This window comes from Chaetodon auriga, chromosome 4 (genome assembly GCF_051107435.1).
Source record: "Chaetodon auriga isolate fChaAug3 chromosome 4, fChaAug3.hap1, whole genome shotgun sequence".
NCBI lineage: Eukaryota > Metazoa > Chordata > Actinopteri > Chaetodontiformes > Chaetodontidae > Chaetodon > Chaetodon auriga.
In genome coordinates this window covers 30,134,316-30,157,838 of record NC_135077.1, presented here as the reverse complement: position 1 = coordinate 30,157,838, position 23,523 = coordinate 30,134,316, and the positions used below count along the sequence as shown (strand labels likewise).

The 23,523-nt window shown below is 39.2% G+C and overlaps 2 protein-coding genes across 6 annotated transcripts; one reads left to right on the top strand and one right to left on the bottom strand.

Moving 5' to 3' along the window:
* Positions 1-490: 490 nt before the first annotated feature.
* LOC143319077 (uncharacterized) lies at positions 491-22,779 on the bottom strand. Of its 5 annotated transcripts, none has more exons than XM_076727663.1 (6): positions 22,662-22,779; positions 19,981-20,262; positions 18,514-18,642; positions 17,806-17,887; positions 8,463-8,561; positions 491-6,073 (listed from the first exon to the last, which is right to left on the bottom strand). In XM_076727663.1, the coding sequence occupies exons 4-6, from the start codon at positions 17,821-17,823 to the stop codon at positions 4,961-4,963; spliced, it is 1,230 nt and encodes a 409-aa protein (XP_076583778.1). In that variant the 5' UTR covers positions 17,824-17,887; positions 18,514-18,642; positions 19,981-20,262; positions 22,662-22,779; the 3' UTR covers positions 491-4,960. The 5 variants fall into 5 exon arrangements, with proteins under 5 accessions (XP_076583778.1, XP_076583777.1, XP_076583781.1 ...); XM_076727662.1 differs by having other exon boundaries at positions 20,076-20,262; XM_076727666.1 differs by lacking the exon at positions 8,463-8,561 and having other exon boundaries at positions 20,076-20,262.
* LOC143319078 (retrovirus-related Pol polyprotein from type-1 retrotransposable element R2) lies at positions 9,462-13,975 on the top strand. The gene is made up of 2 exons (XM_076727667.1): positions 9,462-11,118; positions 11,354-13,975. Exon 2 carries the CDS (start codon positions 12,935-12,937, stop codon positions 13,646-13,648), a length of 714 nt encoding a protein of 237 aa, XP_076583782.1. The 5' UTR covers positions 9,462-11,118; positions 11,354-12,934; the 3' UTR covers positions 13,649-13,975.
* Positions 22,780-23,523: the final 744 nt, after the last annotated feature.

Below are 23,523 nucleotides of genomic sequence, written 5' to 3'. Positions count from 1 at the left end.
GGTCAGGAGAGCTGGCCCTGTCCTAGACTGCCCTCTGGACAACATCGAGGAGGTGGGCGACATAAATCATGGACAACCCATCCCACCCCCTGCATTAGACGATGGAGGGGTTAAGCAGCTCCTTCAGCAACAGACTGCTGCATCCATTGTGTAGGACAGAATGCTACCGCAGGTCCTTCATTCCATCAGATGTCAGACTAATCATTTAATGTAGCAATGTGGTGATGTTGTTTCCCATTGCAATGTCACAAACCTACTGTTTTTTTTGTACTACTGTTATTTATGCTAATATATGCTCACATCCATTACATCTTGTGCAATTTTTAATGTGTTGTTTTTTTAAACTGTGCAATAATTTAAACAGTATATTCATTATCCATATTTGACTCGTGCAATTCAATATTCTTTCTCATGCAACAGTATTTTCTAAGTGCAATTCAAAATATGAAATTGGTATTCACAAAAATAGCAACAGTCCTTTTATAATTTGTACATAACATAAAGGCAAAGGCAAATTTATTTGTATAGCACAATTCATACACTAGGCAATTCAAGTGCTTTACAGAAGCATAAAAATACATTAAAATCATAAATAGGAAATACATTTCAAAGAAAGAAAGAAAGAAATTAGGAGAGAATAGATAGATAAAAATGAAATAAAATACATTAAAAGGAAAATTAAAAACAGAAGCCAGTAAAAGACAATAATTTAGCATTTAGAATAATTAAAATCATTGAGCAGATATATTTACTTTAAGTGAAAGCTGTAGCAAATAATGTTTTCAGCCCTGATTTAAATGAACTGACAGTTGGTGCAGACCTCAGGTGTGCAGGGAGACTGTTCCACAGGTGAGGAGCATAATAACTTCTAATAACTAATATTCTAATATTCAAAGACTAATATTCTTTGACTCACAGGAGGCCATTGTAGTGGTATGTGCAGCAGCAGCATTTTGAATCAGCTGTAGTTGCCTAATTGTTTTTTTGTTTAGGCCAGTAAAGACTCCATTGCGATAGTCCAACCTACTGAAAATGAATGCATGAACAAGTTTTTCCATGTCTTCTTTGGACAGACATCCCTTAATTCTGGTTATATTTTTCAGGTGGTAGTTGGCTGATTTGTTAATGAACTTTAAATGGTGATTAAAGTTCAGGTCAGAATCAATACATAGTTGATTTTTTCTTTTTTATCCTGTGTCCTTTATCTTGGATCCTTCTATGCCACTGTTTTTGCCTGTTTTTTAATACTTTGCTGGCTGTAACAACTTAATTTCCCCGGTGTGGGATCAATGAAGTTTTATCTTATCTTAATCATTGTCTCACTGCAGAATGTCAAAATCAGTGTATCCCACCATCAAGGTGAAAATGAAATGTTTGCTACTCATTATCATCCCACTTTCAAAGTTTTTCAGGCAGAAAATTGCCTGTACTTTGTGGATGTTATGCTTTCTGCGTGGTAAGTTTTTAAGTCTCAAATATGCTGAAAAGAGACAGGGATAAATTAACAATAATATATTTTTTTTACAAACAGGAGAAACAAAAGGCGCACTCAGAGATCAGGACAATCTGGCACAAGGTAGCAAGGGGAGCCTCCCTTTTATCCTGTGCTTTAATCAGGTGAATGCGCGCCAGGTGCACTGCTGACAAGGCGGAGCCAGCTGGGTGTAAGGAAACACCCAGCTTAGACAGACAGGGGAACAGACAGACAACCAGATAAAACTAGTGAAAAGGGAAAAAGAAACACTAGGACAAGACAGGTGGCGTATGGCAACAGTGGAAGTTAAAGACATCTTATCTAAACAAAGTGATATCAATCACTATATCTCACCATTAGGTCAAATGAATATTTTCTCTATGTAGCCAAAACTCATATCAAACTGTGTTATCCTATAATGTTATGCTTCATTTTAACTTAATACAGTGATGTAATAAAGTATCTATCTCTCTATGTATCATCACTTCACTGAAGTGATGACATTAACAATGTTAAAGCATCAGCATATCTCACTGTCAGAAAGTCAAAATGAAATATTTGCTGTGTTTAGCCAATATTTGAAAAGTAGGTTTTTTAAAAGTGTTTTTTTTTTTTTTTTTTTTTTTTTTTCTGGCTGCAGAGAGGATCACACATTTAACAACTTGTGAGCCTTCAAGCAGAAGTGATGACAACACCTACTCAAGTTCCAGTTTCCCGAACATCCACCATGTTTGTAAGAGACTGCCCCATCTGTCTTCAGTCTAGTCTTGACCCATTGACAAGTCAAGAGCTTCATACATATATAAAAGAAACTAGAACTCAGGATGAGTTTTGAAGATCACTTTCAGGTAGAAATGGATGTTTTTCAGCAGTGAGCCATCATTGTCATTTTTATCACCCCTGTCAAGTTGCAAAATGAATGCACAGTAACTCATTTTAAACTATGTTATCCTTAATTTCTGCTCACCTTCAAATGTTTCTCAGATAGAAAATTGTTTTTCAAACCACATGGATGTTCATAACAGTTTCACCCAAAAAACGGTGTTAATCATAATGTCTCACTGACTGAATGTCCAAACCATATCTCACCATCAAGGACAGAATGAATATTTTCTGCATGTCGTTAAAACCTGAAGAGTAACTCATATTAAATTATGTTATCCTTCATTTTAACGTGATGTCAATCATTTATTTCATTGTAACAAGTTCAGCATCAGCATATGTCACTGTCAGAGAGTCTGTTTTTTAACAATTCAGTTCAATACAATTCAATCCAAACTTTTATTTGAGACTCAGGGTCCATAGTATGAATTAAACACAAAAGCTTGATAAAAGATCATGCTTTAAATAAAAGAAGAAGAAGAAGAAGAAGAAGAAGAAGAAAAAACAAGCAAACAAATGGTTTTGACAAAGTCAATATGATTTGTGATATGATATGATTTTAAGTCATTAAGCCAACAAATAAATGTATGCATGAGATTTCTCAAAGCAGTTTGGAAATTAGTGACACCTGCAGCCACAAATATTTCACTTGCACTACACCATTTAGCTCTCTCAAGGACTATTCTCATGGCGTCATCATGAGCTGCTTGAAATCTCTGTAAGCTTGTTATCTTGCAATTTGAGCACAGGTGTACAATATAGAGCAGTGTATAATATGCTCTGACCAGAGACATCTTAACTTCACACAATCTGAAGCTGTGTGACACGTTTGGTTGTGCTAACATCTTGATTACATCTGTAAATGTCATCCTCATCACCCTCATAATCATCTAGAATTACTTCTGTAATTAAATGCCCATGGTATATCTTGTTGCCAACATCAAGATTATTATTAGACACTTTTAATTCATGATAAAATGAATAAATGGACTTGGTAACTTGCTACCTACTCTGATTATTTTGCCACAGTGCATACTCCTCACTGGGTAGTATGGGCATGGAGAGCTGCTGAAAATGTGTCAGCCAGTGCATTGCCTTTGATTCCTCATTTCAATTGCCCAATCGTCAGACGAGGAAGGGGAAGTCATAGAGATAGCTTCAGCTACCCCAATCATAACTCATAAAGACATCATTTTTAATCTGGCATTATTGTAAATCTTTTGAATTCTTTATAAACTGCTGCAATATATTTGGTTACCATGTTAATTCCAACTATTGGTATCATTACACATGGCTGTCTTTGACATATTAAGAGACACACTACCTGCATAACAATTTTAATAGAGGACCAGCCATAGGGTTCAAATATCCACTTTGTATTCACTATACTGTAAGAATAATAAAGTTTATTTTTCAGTGAACATGATGTATAAATAATGAGAAGACACAACGGTTTCAGGTCAAGAGCAATTCATTCATTAATGACAATCATTTAATCAATTAACTATAATCAATTCAGACTGATCTAAGACAAGCTGTGATGCATTATTGATGTATTCAGTCCTTTACACATTCCAAACTTTATTTCAGACTTTATTAGTTCAATCATTTGTTCGTATTACAGTGCGCGGTCATATATTCTTTTGATGGGGACTAGGGGATTTTACATCAATTGATCATTTAACAATAAAAGAAGTGCTGTCATGGACATCAGTCCAGCTGTGAGTTTGGAAAGACACTGTCCTATGCTTGTACTTGTACTTTTTTATTTTTTATTTTGTTTATTTTTAGGTGTTCTTAGAGCTGTCATCCACACAAATGTTTCCAGTTGCGAGTTGAAGTTGCATTTTGGAGCAACCTTTATTAATAACAACTATACAGTACTATCCAAAAATGTAAAGGATTAACAAATAAAAACATGCAGTCAGTTGGACAAATTAACAGTAATGCATCAGGATAGTTTGAATTACTTGTACATTTGCATAAGATTATTTTGTACAATTTTGTATTATACAATTTTGAAAACAGGGCAGGAAAACAAAAATATTGACAATGAAATAACATCTAAATATACTTCACATACATCCATTACTGCATTTATCTTCAATAACATATGCTTTCCTTTATGCTTTCATCTAAAATAAACTTTGAATTAACACAAAAGCAAAGTCCTATTTCTCTGGCTTGAATCTCATCACAGTAGACAGGTCTTTGTTTCCGTGATGCTGACAGTGATGTATTAATGAATCTGGGATCCTGATGGGACATGGTCTCAAGTGATAGCACAAATTGTGATATATATAGGTGTGTGTGTGTGTGTTCAAATCAGTCCACATGCCGAAGTATGCTTGGGCAAGACACTGAACCCCAAAAAAGCTGCCCCCAATGCTGTGCCATCATTGTGTGAGTTCATATGTACTTTGCTTTGGGTAAAAGCATCTGTCAAATGACCAATTGTAATTGTAATTGTAATGTTACTCCTCTGTGCCACAGGGTTCCATTACTGTCCAAAAACTATTAAAAACACATCAGTGACAGACCCTAACCCACATCATTGCACTGGGTGACATATTCCTTCATTACCATGAACATACACACTATAATTTATTTTGTTGGTTCTTGTTGGCTGTCATTTGTTGGTGAGCAGATGAATTTGACTTCTTTGTTACACAGAGTCAAACTCTCTTCATCTATTTCAACACAGCGGTGTTTCTTTAAGGACTGTGCTCGGGTAAACAGTCTCTTACACTGTGAACACCAGTATGGTTTCTCTCCAGTGTGGACACGCAGGTGCCGGCTATAACTATATGAACTATTGAAAGATTTGCCACATTGATCACAGCTATATGGTTGCTCTCCAGTGTGAATACGAACATGGCGCATATAGTTGCTTAGTCGACCAAAACCTTTCCCACATTCTTTACACTTGTACGGTTTTTCTCCAGTGTGGGTATGCACATGTTGTTTGTATGTTTTTGAGATTGAGAAACTTTTGTCACATAGTTCACAGTGGAATGGTTTTTCTCCAGTGTGGATACGCATATGCGACTTGTAATTACCTAACTGTGAAAAGCTCCTACCACACTGGTCACAGCAGTATGGTTTCTCTCCTGTGTGAACACGCAGGTGTATCTTGTAACTACTTAAGTCACTGAAACTCTTATCACATTGGTCACACAGATATGGTTTCTCTCCAGTGTGGTTACGCAGATGCAGACTGAAATGACCTGATTGAGTAAAACTCTTGCCACAGAAGTCACACTGGTAAGGCTTCTCTCCACTGTGGCTAAGCTGGTGTCGTTTGTAAGAACTTAAAAAACTGAAACTTTTGGGACACTGGTCACAGCTGTATGGTTTCTCTCCTGTGTGAACACGCATGTGTATCTTGTAAATACTGAAGTAAATGAAAGTCTTTTCACATTGGTCACACTGATATGGTCCAGCATGGCCACGCAGGTGTTTTCTGTATGAACTCTGGTTGCTGAAATTCCTCCCACACTGGTCGCAGCAGTATGGTGTTTCTTCAGCGTGGGTATGCAAGTGTAGCTTGTATGCATTTAGTTGGCTGAAACTGCTGCCACATTCCTCACAGTTGTACAGTTTATCTGCAGTGTGAGTGAGTTCATGTCGTCTTAGATTACAGATCCGACTGAAAGACTTCCCACACTTCTGACAATGCTTCTGATGTCTGCTGCTGTCTGAGTCTGTGTGTTTCAACTGAGAAAAAAAGAAATAAAGGTTAGAGTGGAGGACTTGATCAAATACTGCTAGCCATTTGCTAGCCATGCAATAGAACAGAATCAGCTTTGTTGGCCACACACAGACCCACCCACAAGAAAAACAGGGTTTCCCCCAGAAAATTTGTGAGGCCCAGTAGAAATTGTTGCTTGATGGGAGCCAGCGGCTGACGTGGGCTGACATGTCTTTTTTGACAGGGGCCCCAATGGCATTATACAAGGTAGAGTTCTATAGTTTCTGTGCTAACAGAATAACAGACAGAATTGCGGAGTAGACCATTTAAACAAAGCTGTAACACAAATTCTATAGGACACTGAATTGAGTTAGTACTAAAAGATGACTGGAGATTTGAAAACATGACTGATTTGTTGTTAGAAATATGTCGTTTTTCAACATTCATTTAACCTATAGCAGCCTTACAGTCTTACTTACATACATACATACATACACATCCACATATACATGCATACATACATACATACATACATACATAATATACAGTCTTGTAATGCTGTGTTTTCAACAACAAAAGAAATTAAAATAAATGATAAAGTTTTTGGACTTCACAAATATTGGCTCCTCTGTTAGATCAACCAAGAGATCCAAACTTATCACTATTCGGAATCTGGGAAAAGTTGGCACTTGGGGCATTCCATTTGTTTATAATTGTGTCCTCTACTTTATAAGCACTGGAGTTAAAAAAGACAGGGTATGTATATCTGCTCGAAGAAACATTATCTATAATTAACCTAACAGTGTTACCAGGGTTAAGGTACTCATCTGCTGTGATTCAATAGTCCCAAGGCTGAACGTTGCTGACTCAGTGGAGCCACAACTATTAGCAGTCTCTTCCTCATTGCCATCACCTCTAAGGTTTGGCCATCTGAGTAGGATTTTTTTGGCTTTTACATTGCTTCCTTGACATTATCTCTAAATATCACAACATTAACACTGAAACTCCACAATTAAATAACATATCAAATGTTCAAACAGAGAAATTTCATTGTTTTTGACAATTATATAATTGATTATTATACCTCTTAAAATTTGATGCCAACGTTTTTTTAAAAAATTGGTAGAGTGGCAGCCCAAAGACTGAAAAGTTGTGAAATGCTAAAAGAAAACACCTGGTGGAACATCACATCACAATTAATTAAGTTAATTGGCATCAGGTTAGTAACAGAATTGAGTATAAAAAAAAACATTCCAGCAAGTCTTTCTACAGTTAAAATGGGGAGGGGTTCACAACTCTGTGACTCTGTGAATGTTTTTGTTTTTCAACATAAAATTGCTAAGAATTTGGGGTTTTATTGTCGACAGTACATCATGTCATTAAAAGATTCAGAGAACCAAGAGAACACTATGTACACAAGGGACAATGCAGAAGACTAATTTTGGCCATGATCTTTGGGTTGTCAGACGGCACTGCATTCAAGACAAACATGATTCTGTAGTCGAGATGACTGCATTGACGCAGACCACAAACCACTGTCTGCGAACACAGCTTGCCATTGCATTCACAAATGCAAGTTGAAAATCTACCATGCAAAGTGGAAACCATATGAAAGCCAGACCCAGAAATGTCACTGCCTTCTCCGGTCCTAAGCTGTCCTGTGGTGTGAAGAGATAAAATTCTTAATTAAAAGTTTTTTGCATTATGAAATGTGAAATATGACAAAAGAGACCCTGAACTGAAGAGCAACTGAAACTGTACATGAAGCAAGAATAGGGAAAATAATAAAAAAAATTCCACATTCAAAATTACAGTAGTTGGTCTCAATTCCCAAACGCTTGCAGAGTGTTATTACAAGAAGAGGTGATGCAAGAGAGGTAAACATGAGCTTGTCCCAACTTTTTTGAAATGTGTTGCTGGCATCAAATTTTAAATGGGGATATAACTATTCATAACAATCAAATTTCGCAGTTTCAACATTTGTTATGTTGTCTTTGTGCTGTTTTCAACTAAATATGGGGTTTCAGTGTTTTGCAAATACAAATAGTGCATAAAAATTGAATGGGTAGCATAATAGATTACTTTATAAACATTGGGTGGTTACTTTATGTAAAGTACAGTATATGTACGTAAACACGTCTATATATAGTATACACAGCATGCAGAATTAACGTACATTTGACATTGATGGATGACATGAACATGTTAAAGCACAGTGTGTATATCAAACTATAAAATATATCATTAGTAATTTTTTAGGTCAATGGATGTTTTAGTGTTACAGGGTTAAAAACACTATATGACTGATTTAACATTTCATCATCTGTCGCAGCTACCAAATTGGAGAAGCTGGAACAGGTTGTGTAAAGAGTGTGATGCTTCTTGTCTGTTTTCTGACTCTGGAGATGTACAAACCCTGAATGGAGGGCAGGTTGACACAAATGATTTTATTTCCAGTCCCGGCTGTCTGTTGTAGTCCATTTCTGCTCTGTTTGGTGGCCGGACGGAACTAGACTATGATGAATGAACAGAGAACAGACTAGAATGTATCAGCAGTCCTGTGGCAAGCTGAACTTCCTAAGATGGTGCAACAAGGACAGCCTCTACTGGGTCTTTTTGATAATGAAGAGTGAATTGGATATGGAATTGGATACCAAATTCAGTTCCTTAGAGATTTCCACAGCACACAGGAAGCTGTTGTGTGTGGCAATGGGGGGATGTGTTGGAAGGACTCCTCAACTCCACTGTCGTCTCCACAGTTTTGAGCACATTCTGACCATGCCAAAGGTGTTGTTCAACCACCAATTTGTATACAAACGTCACACCATCTCAGATGAGGGCAATAACTGTATTGCCATCTGCAAAGCATGTGCATTTCAAGACTTAAACAGACGAATCTCCAAAGGTGCAGTCGTTGGTGTACAGGGAAAACAGTGGGGGATGCACACATCCCTGGGATTATTAGGACCTTAATTTATTCAAAAAATAATAATTAGCAAATAAATTAAATAAAAAAGTTTAGGGATTCACGATCCATCCTGGCTTGTGAGCGAAGCAGTTAGTTTCCCACTTTGTTGATGAAACCCAAAAAATTATGATGAATGTCTGAGGGCAAAGATAATTACACTCTAAAAAATGATAAATAGGGTTAGTAAATAATGCTTAAAATAAAGCAGTTTTTCAGTATAAAAAAAAAATCACGTTTGTTACATCAGTTGACAACTTAGTGTATGAAGCTAGTCGAAATTAATTTTTAGAACAATGTCTTAACTTATTAATATATATTTTTTTAACAAATATTTCATCAACAGTAGAGAAATATTAAGTTAGTCACACTTATCTATCTAGTGAGTTTCAACTGTGAATCTTTTCAAAGTTGAGTAGCCTGCTGCCGACTTGTTTTGCTGCCAGATCGCGTGCATCTACAAGAGACTAACAGAGTTTACACTGAATATCATTTCTCTAAAGCACCAGTCACTATTTTTTCTTTGTTTTATTCACAACAACTACTAACTGTATCAGGACACACTGCAAGAAATCGTTTTTTTTTTCTTCACATAGCACTAAACTTAAGAGAAATTAGCCTACATCTTATCTCAGCTATTTTGGCAACTTGATAGAACGGTATTTTATAGAGGCAGCTGAACACGTTAAGTGGCACTGAACTTGTGTAACGTTATTTGTAACACTGCAAAGGTAAGAGGGTAAGTGTTCTGCTTCGTTCCAAGTTAAAGTTGGCACTGGGTTAACATTCAGTCAGTAACAGCTGCGTGGGTGGGGTGTGAACTTGTGAGAAATGTAGCACTAACTCTAAATATATTTTGATTTAAAATCGATTCAATGTTTAAGGCCTAGCCATTTATTTTTTGTGAGTATAAAGTTATTTAATTGAGCTGCAGCTAAAAAGAATATTCTGTGCCCAGGTGCTCAGACTTGTTTTGCGGTTAGAACATGTGCATCTACCACAAGAGAAAGGAGGGGGAGAAAGAGTTTGCATCAAATATCATTACTGTAAGTAACAGCAACTATTTTTGCTTTGTTTTCTTCACAACTACTAACTGTATCAGTACACAGTGCAATAAATCTTTTTTTTTTGCACAACACTACTAGTTATGTTTGATGTGAGTGTAAAGTTGATTAATTGAGCCACAGCTAAAAAGAATATTCTGTGCCCAGGTACAATCTGCATAAAGGCTGCCTGCTGGGAAGTGGCTCACCACCTGGAAACGCTGTTCGAAAAGGTGTAGTGAAATAATAAGCTAGTTAGTTGTTACTTATTTTAGTCACATTTCTTCACATAACTGCATATAAGAATATACCACTATACAGGTCGAGATGTTTTACTCCAGGCTTCTATTGTTCAGTAATGTTAGTCATTATGTGTTTGCCATTTTTATCTGCTGATACTAAAGTTTGCACAATGAACCATCTCGTAACACGGTAGAGAGGTAATTTGTCTGTGACTTAAGCAGATTTTTTTGGTTTTCAGCCTCAATATTAAAAACTTGCATATCGTAGTTGTAGAGGTTACTGTAAAATGGATGCTGAACAAGCTGTATGCACTGTGCACAGAGGATGGTATAAAGATGTTCATGGTTAAAATAAACTATATGGACAAAGTGTTTTTTTTTTTTAATATATAATAAACAGGTTAACCATAAAAACTGGAATTGCTTTTGTTATTCTTACTTAAGTGAAATAAATTACTAGGAAATTAAGGTAACAATTTGCATGGACATTTTTGAGTAGGATGGAAGTAAAATAAAGAAGTTAGATTAGTTTAAGTGAAATGAATTGAACACTTATTATTGCGATGACTTTTGAATTAATATAAAGTTGATTCTACATAATTAAGCTTTTAAGCATCAAAGCAGATCATGTTGGATGTAATAAACTAAGTGGGTTAGTCTGACGATTTAAGACTGATAGGATTTACTCAATAATGCCAGAGTTGGAACTACTTAAAAAGATGCATGCAAATTGTTACCAGAATTTTTTATAAGTTGGGCCAGTGTATTCTTTTTTAGAGTGTACCTATACCATGACGCATTCTTATTTATATACTTTCCATGTGTACGTCTGTCATACATTCTGTCATACCAGCTCCTTCCGGTCGTATTCTCGGCCATTTTGCAAGCAAATATGAATGGGATATCTGTACATGTTGTTGGAAATAGGTGTACATGTACACCTATTTACATACCCATTATTCGGGGGGGGGGGGGGGGGTTGCAAGTATCAATTGATATTATTTTTCATTTTTTTTTCATTGCTAAGTGGTTTTTAAGATTTTTGCTGATTGTTAGGGTGCTGCGGGTGAAGGTGATTTTTCCCAGCGTCACTTGCTGCCTCCTGTGTGGGAGTTTGTGATCCACTGTTAAGTTAGGGCTGGCACAGTGAGCTGCCTGAGTTTAGACTAAAGGACTTATATGAAGGGTGGTGTTGAATGGCTAGCTGAAGTCCACATCCTTGCATAATGTATATTACATATCTGATGTCCCTCAGGACATTGAGTCACTGTGTTAAAGGATGTTGTGTAGTTCCATCACCCACTGCCCTGTTTGCCCAGGAGGCGAAATGCATGTAGACCTAACTAGTACCCACACTCTTTTACTATGAAACCACACTGTTCTAACACATGCAGGATATGGCTTTTCATTGTCTTGCTGAAAAAAGCAGGGATGTCCCACAGGCACTGTATGTGCCTTTCAGCATTAACAGTGCCTTCACAGATGTGCAAGTTATCCATGCCATAGACACTAACTCACCTTCATGCCATCAAAGATGCTGGCTTTTGAACTTCGTACTGGTAACAATCTGGCGTAATTGTCATGTTTCAAATGACACCTCACTTGACCAATCATGATCTGACATATGCCACCTAGCAACCACAGAAACCAATAACAGTCTGAGTTGAACAAAGGCCCTCCTTCTATTCTCACTTGTGAAGACTTAGCAAATCACAACAAATTTTGAAGATGACTGATGGTTTGAAAAGCCAGTTACATTACGATGCCAATATGCCCTTCAGTGTGTTATCTACAGCCCCGACACCACAAATCAAGGATTTCAGAGATAATAGTGATAGTGATATTACGTAGAATTTGAAGTGAACATAGCAAGTATATAGCCATAATATATGAATAATATATGACCTTAAATATGAATATAGATGGCCAAAATTCAGATTTCATTCATATACATATGTATACACACACACACACACACACACACACACGCCACACACGCAGATACTGGAGTGCGTGTGTGTATGTGTGTGTGTGTGAGAGAGAGAGAGAGAGAGAGAGAGAGAGAGAGAGAGGTTAGCTTGCTAACTGAACTACAGAAAGGTGTAAAGATCAGGAAGGAAGTGCCAAGGAGATACAAAAAGCTGTCCAGAGATGAAGCTCTGGAGGCTGTCAAGCAGAGGCTCATAGCTCTGGCTACCTGCCTTAAGAGATAGAGCAGAGAAGCCGAGACCAGGAGAATAAATAGACTGTTCTCCCAACAACCCAGCTAAGGTCTTCTCTCAATGGCAGGGTAGTAAGAAGACTCAGATAGACCCACCAAAGTCTGAAACTGAGCTCTACTGGAAGAGCATCTGGGAGAAGGAGGCATAGCATAACACCAATGCCCAGTGGTTGCTCGAATTGAAAGCAGACCACAGTAGCCTCCCAGAACAGGAACCAGTAGATATTACCACTGCAGACATCCAAGAAAGAGTGTCTAAGATGAAGAGCTGAACAGCACCTGGGCACAACATGATCCACGCCGACTGGCTCAAAAAGCTAACCGCACTCCATGAACGACGGGCAGCACAGATGAATCAGCTGCTAAGATCGGGAACCCACCCAGAGTGGCTGACCTAAGGCCATACAGTCCTCATCATGAAGGACCCACAGAAGGGCCTGATACCATCCAACTATCGGCCTATAACATGGAAGCTCCTGTCAGGCATCATAGCGGCTAAGATGAGTAGGCACACAGATCAGTACATGAGTAGAGAACAGAAAGGAATTGGCAACAACACCAGAGAAGCCAAACACCAACTACTGATTGAGAGGGCAGTCACCCAGGAATGTAAGGCCAGAAGTACCAACCTGTGTACTGCCTGGATTGACTACAAGAAGGCCTATGACTCGATGCCACACACACAGATACTGGAGTGCCTAGACCTGTATAAGATCGACAGGACACTTAGAGCCTTCATCAAGAACTCGATGGGGTTGTGGAAGACAACTCTGGAAGCCAACTCACAGCCAATTGCAGAAGTGAGCATCAAATGTGGTATATACCAAGGAGATGCACTGCCCCCCCTGCTGTTCTGCATAGGCCTAAACCCCCTCAGTCAGATCATCACCAAAAGTGGCTTTGGAAACCGATTCCGAAGTGGGACAATAATCAGCCACCTCCTCTACATGGATAACATCAAGCTCTATGCCAAGAGTGAGTGTGACATTGACTCCCTCACTCACCTCACCAGGATATACAGCAATGACATCGGGATGTCATTCGGACTGGATAAGTGTGGATGGCTGGTGTGCAGAAGAGGGAAGATGATCGCCACTGAAGGGGTTGAACTACCAACACAGGCAACATAGCAGATGTTCAGGACAGCTACAAATACCTAGGGATCCCACAGGTAAATGGCAATTATGAGGAGGCAACACAGAGATCAGCCACAGCCAAATACCTTCAGAGGGTGAGGCAGGTCCTGAAGAGTCAGCTGAATGGCAAGAACAAGATCCAGGCAATAAACACCTACGCCCTGCCAGTAATCAGATACCCTGCTGGTATAATATCCTGGCCACTGGAACAAATGGAAGCTACTGATATCAAGACAAGGAAGCTCTTTATGATGCATGCAAGTCCAGCGTCCTGAGGCTATACACTAAATGGAAGACATGAGGCTGCGGACTAGTGAGTGTCAGAGCCACTATCCAGGAGGAAACGACAAGGCTCTGGGAGCACATAGGGAAGATGGCCCCCAGTGATGACGTGCTGAGTGAATGCCTCAGACAGCAGAAGTCCAGTAAGGGGGAGCCAGAAGGGTTGGCATGGTCAGATAAGCCCCTGCAAGGCATGTACCATCGACAGCTTGAGGAAGTGGCTGACATAGTGAAAACTTACCAGTAGCTGGAAAAGGCTGGCCTGAAAGACAGCACAGAGGCACTGATCATGGCTGCACAAGAGCAAGCCTTGAACACAAGGTCAATAGAGGCCGGGATCTACCACAGCAGACAAGACCCCAGGTGCAGGCTGTGTAAAGATGCCCCTGAGACAATCCAGCACATAACAGCGGGGTGTAAGATACTGGCAGGGAAGGCATACGTGGAGTGTCATAACCAGGTGGCTAGCATCATACACAGGAACATCTGTACAGAGTATGGGCTGGAGGTCCCACGATCAAGGTTTAAGACACCTCCAAAGGTGATCCAGAATGACCGAGCCAAGATCCTGTGGGACTTCCAGTTCCAGACAGACAAACTGGTGATGGCGAACCTACCAGACATAGTGGTGGTAGACAAAGAACAGAAGACAGTCACAGCGGTGGATGTAGCAATCCCAAGTGGGAGCAACATCAGGAAGAAAGAGCACGAGAAGCTGGAAAAATACCAGGGTCTCAAGGAGGAGTTGGAGAAGATGTGGGGCATAAAGGCAAAAGTGGTAATCCCCAAGCTGAGAGAATGGCTCCAGCAGATACCAGGAAGAACATCTGAGGTCTATGTCCAGAAGAGCGCACTCCTGGGAACAGTCAAGATCCTGCGCAGAACCCTCAAGCTCCCAGTTCTCTGGTAGAGGACCCAAGCTTGAAGGCGGCATAATACCGCCCCAGGCGGGGTGAGAAGGAAATTTTTCTTTTAATATATATATATGTGTGTGTGTGTGTGTGTGTATATAATTATACACACACACACACACATATATATATATAGCTATCAATTTACTTTGAGTATGCCTTTGATAGGTATTTAAGCTCATTCTACTGGAATGGTAAATATCAAAGAGGAAGTTGTCTCATTTTGCTTTATTCACATTTCACACAGCCTCCCAATTTTTTGGAATCAGGGTTGCTGCACACATTTGGATAAAGTCAGTTGGAAAACTTTGCTCGTACTGAACGCGGTGCTTTTGAGAAGAATACAGTGAACAAGGCTGACATATTTCCCTGTTTGCCATCACTGGATGTTTGCATGAATCACCAAGTTCACACAGATCATTAAAAAATAAACAGTCTTACAGACCACTTACACACATACACACATATAGCTGAACACACAAAGTAGCCTATATTAATGTTTTTATTGTACATCAATTTCAGCCTTAAAATAATGTACTGATTTAAGCCCCACCCAGTTCCAATTTACCACACCCACTTCTGGGGTAGGCCCCGCCCATTTCGAGTACAGGTAGTGGTAGATAGGTAGACAGTGGTGTACTCGCTCACCACTAATTAAAACACACAGGGTTTTATAGTGCATTTGGAAAGTATTCACACGCCTTCACTTTCCCCACATTTTGTTATGTTTCAGCCTTTTTCCAAAATGGATTAAATTCCTTTTTTGTCTCATCAATCTACACATAATACCCCATAATGACCCCATAAGTGAAAAAGATTTCAGAAATTTTTGCAAATTTATTAAAAATAAAAAAAATGAAAAATGGCATGTACATAAGTATTCACACCCTTTTCTATGACACCCAAAATTGAGCTCAAAAACATTGAGATGTTTCTACAACTTGATTGGAGTCAAACTGTAGTAAATTCAACTGATTGGACATGATTTAGAAAGGCTGACCTGTCTATATAAAGTCCCACTGTTGACAGTGCATGTCAAAGCAGAAACCAAGCCATGAAGTCAAAGGAATTGTCTGTAGACCTCTGAGACAGGACTGTATCGAGGCACAGACCTGTGGAAGGGTACAAAAAAATTTCCGCAGCACTGAAGGTCACGAAGAGCACAGTGGTCCCATCATTCATAAATGGAAGGAATTTTGGAACCACCAGGACTCTTCCTTGAGCTGGCCGCCCGGCCAGGCTGTAACATAACAAATGTGGGGAAAGTGAAGGAGTGTGAATACTTTCTGAATATACTGGGCAGTAGCAATACAGAGATGTGATTGAGAGATTTTTTTCTTTTTTAAACAGTAACATGAATACAACTATTTGATTTTTACTGCAACACCAAAACGGGTGTACTGCAATGTGGGACTGAGATACACACTTCTATTATAAATAAGCAGGATTGGTCAAAAAAATATGGCAACTATCAACCAAAAAGGCTCTGCTCATAACTCAAGATGCCTTTCCCTGATTAAACTTGCTGCAGACATCCTGTATTATCTCCACACTGTGTTTCAAAACTTAACAAAAACTTTAGTTATTTTTTAGTTATTCAACTACGTTTTGTCTCAACTTCATTCATCAATGCCACTGCATGTTAATATAGTGTTTAGTGACATTGGTGCAGTCTCATCATTGTCTTCTCAGTCATGGAAGAAAAATAATTTAAGAACACGTTTAATTACAGTTTTTGTTCACAAAATTAACACAAATGAGGTGTCCATCTGCAGCAATGTATGAGCAGATGCTTTTAAAAAAGTGTATAGACGACGAAAAAAAAAAAATTATACAAAATAAAGAGCGAAAATAACAGCACCGAATTGCTGCAGCAATCAAACAATTAAGCATGGTGACTATGTAAGTTCAGATGGAAAGTGTACCCAGTGGTGCAGCAGCAATGTAGAAACAGTTCAACAAAAGCAGTTTTCTTTGACACCTGACCCTGTTGAAGACCGACAGTAGCCAGAGAGAAAGGTTTGTGCTGTTGTGAGTCTTATTACATTTTACTTCTAATTGCACATTCAGCAGAGGTACCAACTCATGAGGAAGAATCTGGCTACATACATGTACTACATATATTTTGAGAGTCATTTAAAGAGATTATCCCATCTCAAGTGCAATAGCATTTCTCAGATGCAATAGTATTTCTCAAGTGCAATACACCACGTCATTAGTTTTCTCTTAAGAATATTAGCAATAGTACTTACAGCAGTAGGATTTTTATGGCATTTGCTATTCTTTAATAATGTGTACAAATGTACATATAGTTGTTTATCTATTCTGTACACTATATACTTTTTTAGTTTGACCTCTTTATGCCACTGTGCGTGCTTTTTGTAATAGTTGCTGGCTGTAACGACTAAATCTCCCCAGTGTGGGATCAATAAAGTCTATCTTATTTTGCCCAACACCAAAAAACTATATATGCTTCCACATATAGCTGATGTTAGTTTTGCCATGCAGTGTGTCCATGATGTGAGCTGCTGAATTAAAATCCCTCTTTTCCATTACATCTCTTGTAGTGATGCTGCTGCGGTCATTCTGCTCCCTGACTGTGTAACTGCTCCCTGCAGATCTTATCTCAACTGAACATCCCTGCAGCACTCTGCAACAAATAGCAAGCATTTACACATCTCTATAAAAAACATGTTTCTTCTCTGTCAGAGATCAAATCAAAGCGCAATCAAAAATGGTCAGTATAAAGTAACCAATTAAAGCCACCATCCACACCTCTACCAGGCATAAGGAGGTGAGAAAAGATATGCTTTTGTTATGACAGCAATGCCAATACAATGATCTGCAACTCATTTTTAATTTTTAATGACATATGCGGTTTTATGGCCAGTACTTTTTTCTCAGTTTACCAGCCATTGGCAGATAGAGCAAAAGGTTAATGTTGGACCTTCGTCTCACCTCTTCTGAAGAACTCATGTCACTGGCTTTATAGTGAATGTCAATGTCCTACTGTTTATCTTCCTGTCAACACGTTTCAGTTCTGAAATGATAAAAGAGACACTGGTCAGAGCAAGAACACTCTCTAAAACAACAATACTGCAGCTAGATGTTGTAGATTGTAGGTACCTAAGCTGAGCTCAATACCAATCATTACTGCTGACCCCAAAATAGGAAATATACACTCAGTCGGGGATTTACAGGGGGGTACATATAGCTAATACTAATACAGTCGGATAAAACTGTTTTGCAATAAATCTTACATTCCTGAAAATAGATTTCAATTGTTCTTTTTAACTGTTTTAACAGAGTTGTTGATTTAACTGTATGATGTATGATATATGATATATGATGTATGATATTTTGCAGTTGCAGTACAAAAAAGGAAGTGCAAATGGTGCTTGGTATAATGGTGACAGTCAATCTTTGTTGAGAGTGAGTGTAGGAACCATCAATTTTTTTTCTGAGATGGCGTATTTTCTATCCTAGTTTAACTCTGAGCAGGACTGATTATGAAATGCTTGATAAATACTTGTATCTTGTGTATACTTGTGTAGTTGATTTTGGCAGATTCTTCTTCAGTCTTTATGTATCCTCACATGAAAAGTAAATTCTGCTTGATTCCCCACAGAGCAGGAACAACATGGTGAAGTTGCAATGATATCATACCTGCTTATTAAGGTCTTGACTGTCATCCAAAGCATTCTTGTTGGTGATGTTTTTAATGTTCAGTTATTAAAATATCTGGTGAAAAGGTGAACTGGACTGAGGAGTAGAAACTTGTGTTTTCAGATCAATCTGCCAAAAGAAAACAGATAATTCAAAGTTAAGTGGCGGGGCAGCCTCCAACCATGAAGAGGGAACTTAGAGTACATCATTGTTTTGCATGGAGGCTCCATACACGAAGTCAAGGTATTGTCATTGTGTACCTGACAGAAATAAATGAAAGTTAACATTATAAATAAGACAGCTTTATTCGTTTATGAGTATGATAAGGTTGTTGGTTATAGCATGTGGCCATCTGTTGCAGTAGCTCCATCGTTTTCATTCATTTTTGTTCATTTACCATTTGTAGTCATTACTGGGGACTTTGGACAAAATTCTGACAACATTCCACCAAACTCATTAACTGCCCCACCAGAGACACCACACTGGACCCACTGTATGCTAATGCAAGGATGCATACAGTGCCTTAGCCCTCCCCCCAAGCAGAGCTGATCAAAGCCTGGTGTTGTTAACGCCTCAGTATGTCCCCTCTTGTCCAGAGGCTAATGAGTCACTGCAGGACTGCTTTGAGACAACAGGCTGGGATGTGCTATGTGAGCCACATGGGGAGGACATCAACAGCCTGACAGAATGTATCCTAGAGAACATCAAATTTTGTGAACAGACCATACTACCAACCTGGACTGTACGCTGCTTTCCCAACAACAAGCCTTGGATCACCTGTGACCTGAGAAGACTGGAAGAAAGAAGCCTTCAGGTCAGGGGACATGTGTTCAGCACAAGCTGAGAGAGAAGCTGAGGCAGAGCAGAAATGCCTACAGGAGGAAGCTGGAGGCCAAACTCCAGTGGAACAGAGTGAAGGATGTGTGGACAGGAAGGAAGGTGATCACGGCGCTCAAGGCAGGAAACAGACCATCAGCCAGCAGCCTTGAGAGGGCCAATGAGCTAAACCATTTTTTCAATCGGTTTAGCTCACAGCCACGAGTGGCCTCGCATCCCCCCACCCCCCCTCACACCTCACCACTGTCCACGACGGCCTCCATAACCCCCCTTAGCTTTCTCTCTCCAAACTCAACCTCCCCTGGTGATCCCTCCCTTGGACTCAATTCCCACATCCCCTATTATCCCCCTCAGCACGCCCTCCACTAGCACCATCCCCGGCCTAACTGCGGGCCAGGTAACACGACAGCTGGAGATGCTGCACCTGGGCAAGGCTGCTGGCCCCGATGGCATGAGTTCCAGAGTCCTGAGGAATTGTGCCAGCCAGTTGTCCGTGATCCTGCAACACCTCTTCAACCTGAACCTAAGCCTGCAGAGAGTCCCGGTGCTGTGGAAGACGTCCTGGGTGGTTCCTATTCCAAAGAGGAAATCTCCATTTCACCTTAATGACTACCAACCCATTGCCCTTACATCACTCATGATGAAGGTGCTGGAGAGGCTGGTTCTGGCCCACCTACGACTACAGGTGAAATCATCACTGGACCCTCTACAGTTTGCCTACTAACCTCATCTGGGTGTGGACGATGCCAATTGCAGTGGGCTCACTCCCACCTGGATTGTAGCGGCAGCACTGTGAGGATCACTTTCTTTGATTTCTCCAGTGCATTTAACACCATCCAGCCTCTGCTCCTGGGTGACAAGCTGCGAGTGACGGGAGTCGACGCGCCCACAATCTCCTGGATTACTGACTACCTGAAAGACAGACCACAGTTTATTCAGCTCGGCAGTGTTCTGTCTGAGATTGTGGAATGTAGTACAGGAGCACCACAGTGGACTGTTTTGTCTCCTTTTGCTAAGTACCCCTCGACAACAGACTAAAGTGGAAAACTAACATCAATGCTGTCAACAAGAAGGGGGTGAGCAGACTCTGTTTCCTGAGCAGGCTCAGATCATTTCACGTCTGCAGAAAGATGTTGAAGATCCTTTACCAGTCAGTTGTTGCCGGTGCACTCTTCTTTGCTGCAGTGTGCTGGGGGAGCAGCATTGGAGCCGGTGACACCAACAGACTGAACAAACTGATCAGGAGGGCCGGCTCCAATGCTTCACCACCTCATGGACAGACAGCGGAGCTCCTTCTCCAGTAGACTGCTCCAGCTCCACTGTCGGAAGGGCCGCTTCAGGAAATCATTCCTGCCACGAGCCATCCCACTACACAACAGTAATTTAATCTCCATCAACCTAATAAACTCCAGTAGTTCAGTGTTTACATATTATTTCCATGACTGCAATATTGCACTTTACTGCTTACTGTTTACATTTATTTAACACTTGCAACTTGCACATATTTTGTCTGGTACACAGGTTATAGCTCTGGCTCTCTCTCTTTAAGAATGGCTGTTATTCTCTATTTATATACTTAGTTATTTCACTGTATTATATTATTAGAATATATATTATATAATATGTGTTATATATTATAACACACATTATATAACTATGTACTTAGTTATACTAATTATTTTTAACAATTGCTGTTATTCTATGTTTATATACAGAGTTATATTTTTCCAGAACATTCTTCTCTCTTAGTTTTACTCTCTTCCTTATTCTTCTGTATTGTATATATTTTCTGTTTATGTGTATGTTTAACCTACTGCCGCTGCAACAAAAGAATTTCCCAAATTGGGATCAATAAAGTAAAGTCTAAGTCAAACATGGTCAATTTGGCTAGCCGTTCTCAATTTGGCTAGAACAGCACATCTCCCATTTTAAAACAAAGAATCATTTAATTAAAAACAAACAAACAAACAAACAAACAAAAACATATTCTAAATCAATAAAATAACACTTCAGATTGTGTTACCAACATTGTGAACCATGAAATCCCACTTCAGGATATTCTCTGGATATTTGTTCATTAAAATCAGCATATGCAGAAGTAGCAGCTGATTAGACTAATGCAAAAGTAAAGCAAGTGATGCATGAAAACACCACCAACTCTGACTGATGTCGCGGAGATAAAGTTGTAATCCATTTTTTAAATAAGATTGTTATGGTAGCTTCTTTGATGCAATTGAGTTGTGGCAGCTGAAGTAAATAGTGTTTTTGTTTTTTCCCCCCGAATATTGGCCTGATTCACAATGACTACAGTGTCATTTCCCTCCATATTACAGGGGCAACTTAAATAATTAATGTATATTTTAATAAAAATTGAATACATAACTTAAAATTAAGAACATAGCTAATAGCTATAGGACTGTTTTTTTAATCTATTTACTATATTAGCTATAATGAATTAATTGACATTTGTGTTGAACTATATTTAGTACTTTCAGATTCATGTTCAGTCCCAGACTTATTTTTTTATTTATGTATTTATTACTTTGACTTGCTGAGTTCAACACTTAGTTTAGAATAAAATCAAAGATTATTAATTTCCGACAGTGTAATGGTGACACCCTTTCTAAATTACCACCATCGCCTGATATATCAACCACGCCAATGTATCAGCCCCTGATACATGTGATAAATTCCCCCAATCAGTGATGTTACTATGGAACATCCATTCAAACACTTTATGAAACTAAGTCGGGATATGATACTAACCACTCCAGTTTTCACTGTCAGTGGGTTGTCTCCGATTGAAGACGCAGAGGAGTGCGTGACCTACTCTTGTGAAATGATGGGAGTCTCACGACAGAGTACCCAGAGAGACATCTCCAGTATGGTTTGAACGGCTGCTCCCAGTTTTCACAGGACTATCCAACACACAATTGTTACTGCTTTATTCAATTCAAACTCTCACAATAAGACACATAACGTCGTGTGTAGCACATCGCATCCCAAAGACTGCTTAAATGTATTACAAACGTTACAAACATTTTCAGTACCTGAGTTTACAACGAGCCCATTAAGTCTCGAGAAAAAATCGAATTAATACTCTCCTAAGACTTCATCTGTGCTCACAAATTTACACAATATTCTGCGGCCTATCAACAAGCATCCAAGCTAGCAAGCTAACGAAAGTTAATACTTAGAGTCCAGAAGAAACCCGGTACATTTACACGGTTAGACTAACTGCAGTCTTAAAATCCTATCAATAACCGCCAACGTAGCTACAGACAAATCAAGTAATCAGAGGCAACACATACCTTTAGTTCTCCAACAGTTTCCCTCCTGCAAATATTGCCTCTGAGTTTGCCACGCATTTACTCCCATCTTGCATAGTAAAGGCACCATGACGTGCTGTGCAAGGCAGTCTTCTTCTGTGTTTTACGGCGGTTGGCATCCATATAAGTTGCATTACCGCCACCGACTGGATTGTAACAGCTTCACATGAGACCAATTTACAGTGTCCATCCATGGTGATTCCATTCACGACTTTGCCCATTCTATAACCCAGACCCCAACTATCTGAGTTGGTGCAAATCCTTCCTTCAGTGTAGCATTTAGATCTTCTCCAGATATGTCAACAACATTCAAGAATCTCCTGGCAGCGCTTTCTGACTTCCCCTGTATTTCAATAACACAATTAACAACCATGGCAATAAATACCCCAAATCCTTTCTTTCCATGTAGATGTTCTGATCAGCTCCATTCAGTTTCTTCTAAGGTTCCTTTTGCACCGACCCTTCGCTAAACTCCACCCTCCTTAGTTAAGGTTGCTACACCCACCCATCTGATTTTGGAATTCAGGCAGTCCCTGTTTAAATCTTATCTGTGCACTTTGGTGGTTATTCCAACATTAGCTGAAAGTGAAAATTGTTCCTTTTGATTGTTTTTATTTGAAAATTATGAATACATTTCATAACAAAAATCAAGATGATTGTCCAGATGAACTGATGCAGTTTCAATTCATTTGTATTGTTTCGTTTTATTAATACTAATAACAATAAAAATATCAATGACCTTCTGGAGACACATTTATTATTAGTGGTAAATGCAGTCATAGTAGTGTAATGCTGGTAGCTTTTGTGATTTTACCAGCTATTAATTAAATAACTCTCTTTCAGG